The sequence below is a fragment of the Echinococcus granulosus genome (genome assembly GCF_000524195.1).
Source record: "Echinococcus granulosus chromosome Unknown EG_S00289, whole genome shotgun sequence".
In the NCBI taxonomy this organism is placed as follows: Eukaryota; Metazoa; Platyhelminthes; class Cestoda; order Cyclophyllidea; family Taeniidae; genus Echinococcus; species Echinococcus granulosus.
Genome location: NW_020170669.1, coordinates 18,069 through 19,844, shown reverse-complemented (window position 1 = coordinate 19,844; position 1,776 = coordinate 18,069). Strand labels below are relative to the sequence as shown.

The following is a 1,776-nucleotide window of genomic DNA, read 5'->3' as shown; positions in this document are numbered from 1 at the left end:
TTTAATCGAACGTGGTCGTGTCAATAACATGATTAGTGAAAACTTCTCCACATTTTCGCATTTAAAAACAGCATATGGCCAATTTGGCTAGATAGGGAAGAAAACATGTAAAAATAGATAGGTAGGCCTAGGTGCACACAATTTGAAAGCAAACAGGTCCGCTCTGCCAGTTCTGACATATCCGATGATCTACATATGCATTGTTCTCAATTAGAAAAATTTGTCTGCCACTCCGTTTTTGTGGCAGCGAGATTCAAAATATGCATCCTTCTTTAAAAAACGTTGTCTCACGCACAGATGGTAAAAGGATAGATAGAAAATATGCAAACGCATACGTGAGTAAAAGGGTAGAAGAATGGGGAGGTAGGTATCCAGTGTTTGCATCACAAGTAGATTTAGGCCATACATCCGTGAATAGTGGGCTTAACTTAGAAAATACCTATAACTTTAAAAAAGAAAATAAATTAATTTGTGTGAGTTTGGCAATACATCAAAAATACACAAATATTTAATTATAACAATGCAATTTTTACCAGATCAATATTTACACACTTGAAACTGTTTTTAAATTCAAAAATATATATATGTTCAAAATATTGTTTTAAATGCTTTTTAAATCCTGCCTTAAAATTTTTCTAAACACATTTCCGTTTGTTTGACTACGTAATTGAGTCACATCTGGATGTTCATGGGCGTGTTTTGATCTTTGGTGTGCTGCAAAGTTCTTTTTATTAAACTCGTTGTGTAAAGGATGCAGGCGATTAAGAGGAGTCGATTGTCGTATTTGCTTTTTTCTTCACCTTGGCAGTCTGTATACAAGGAATATAGTGGCTCCACGGGTTGAAAGTCGTTTTCTTCACTTGACGAATGTGTCTGTGTTGAACGTCGGGAATAACCGAATGTGATCAGTTGCCATGTCTCTGCACTAATTGCATTTGGCTTGCCTCTGTTGGAAGTAGAGGCTGTTGGCAACTTTGCTAAGTTTTGAAGGAGTCTATTCTAACCTGCAGTCTTGGTTACTTGGACTTGTCGGAGAACAGAATCGTTTGACTTTCGAAGAACCTTTGGAAAGAGGAGAATCTGGAACATCTGCCTATAATGGGTAATTGCCGTTATGTTATGTCAAATAATATTAATGCGTAGCTATGCTTTTAAGTGTTAGGAAGTGGGTAATGGACATCCTTATTAGTACATTTAGACAATCACATACGAATGCTTGCTACGGCATCATCTCACTTGTCGTTTTCACAGATGACATGCAGGAAATATTGGTGACAATTTTTTCATCTGTAGAGACGGAAAGGTAATTTGCGGATAATGAAAGAGGCAGCGGAGTGCACTCGATAACCTGTATCCTGATGCTCATTTGATCCCTAGCTAGGGCTTCCTCTATGAAGAGTGTTCCGCGGTTAGTCACTGGGAATGGACTCGCAACCGTTTACGACAAGGCTGAGTCATCGTCGACTTCTGTGGGTAGTCTATGTTCTTTTCACATTGCTTTTGTTCCTTTTCGACCCCTAGACAAGTATTCATAAGCATTCTAGCCCTCTCATAGTGATTCCAAAATGACGGCATTACTGTTCAGTGCTTTGTTTTTAGGTCCATATATGTGAGTATCATTTTCCCTCCGTATGTTCTGTTGTTTTTTGCTACCTGCCCACTGCAGTTCGTCTACGTCCGCTTATTGCCGCCCATAACTGCCTGTAAAATTTAGCAGATAATATAACTAGGATGTGAGAATGCGGGAGATAATTTACTCTTTAGCTGTTATCACAT

At 38.5% G+C, this 1,776-nt stretch overlaps 1 protein-coding gene across 1 annotated transcript in view; it reads left to right on the top strand. All coding sequences in view use genetic code 11, as the record gives it.

Annotated features, from left to right (window-relative positions):
* Positions 1 to 605, top strand: part of EGR_10872 (hypothetical protein) — a gene marked incomplete at both ends in the record, with an annotated part of 9,210 nt that extends 8,605 nt beyond the window's left edge. Inside the window, 2 exons of the mRNA XM_024500121.1 lie at positions 215 to 473; positions 537 to 605. Coding sequence (XP_024345466.1) covers positions 215 to 473; positions 537 to 605 — 328 coding nt within the window. The remainder of the gene's footprint in view (positions 1 to 214; positions 474 to 536) is intronic.
* Between the last annotated feature and the right edge of the window lie 1,171 nt (positions 606 to 1,776).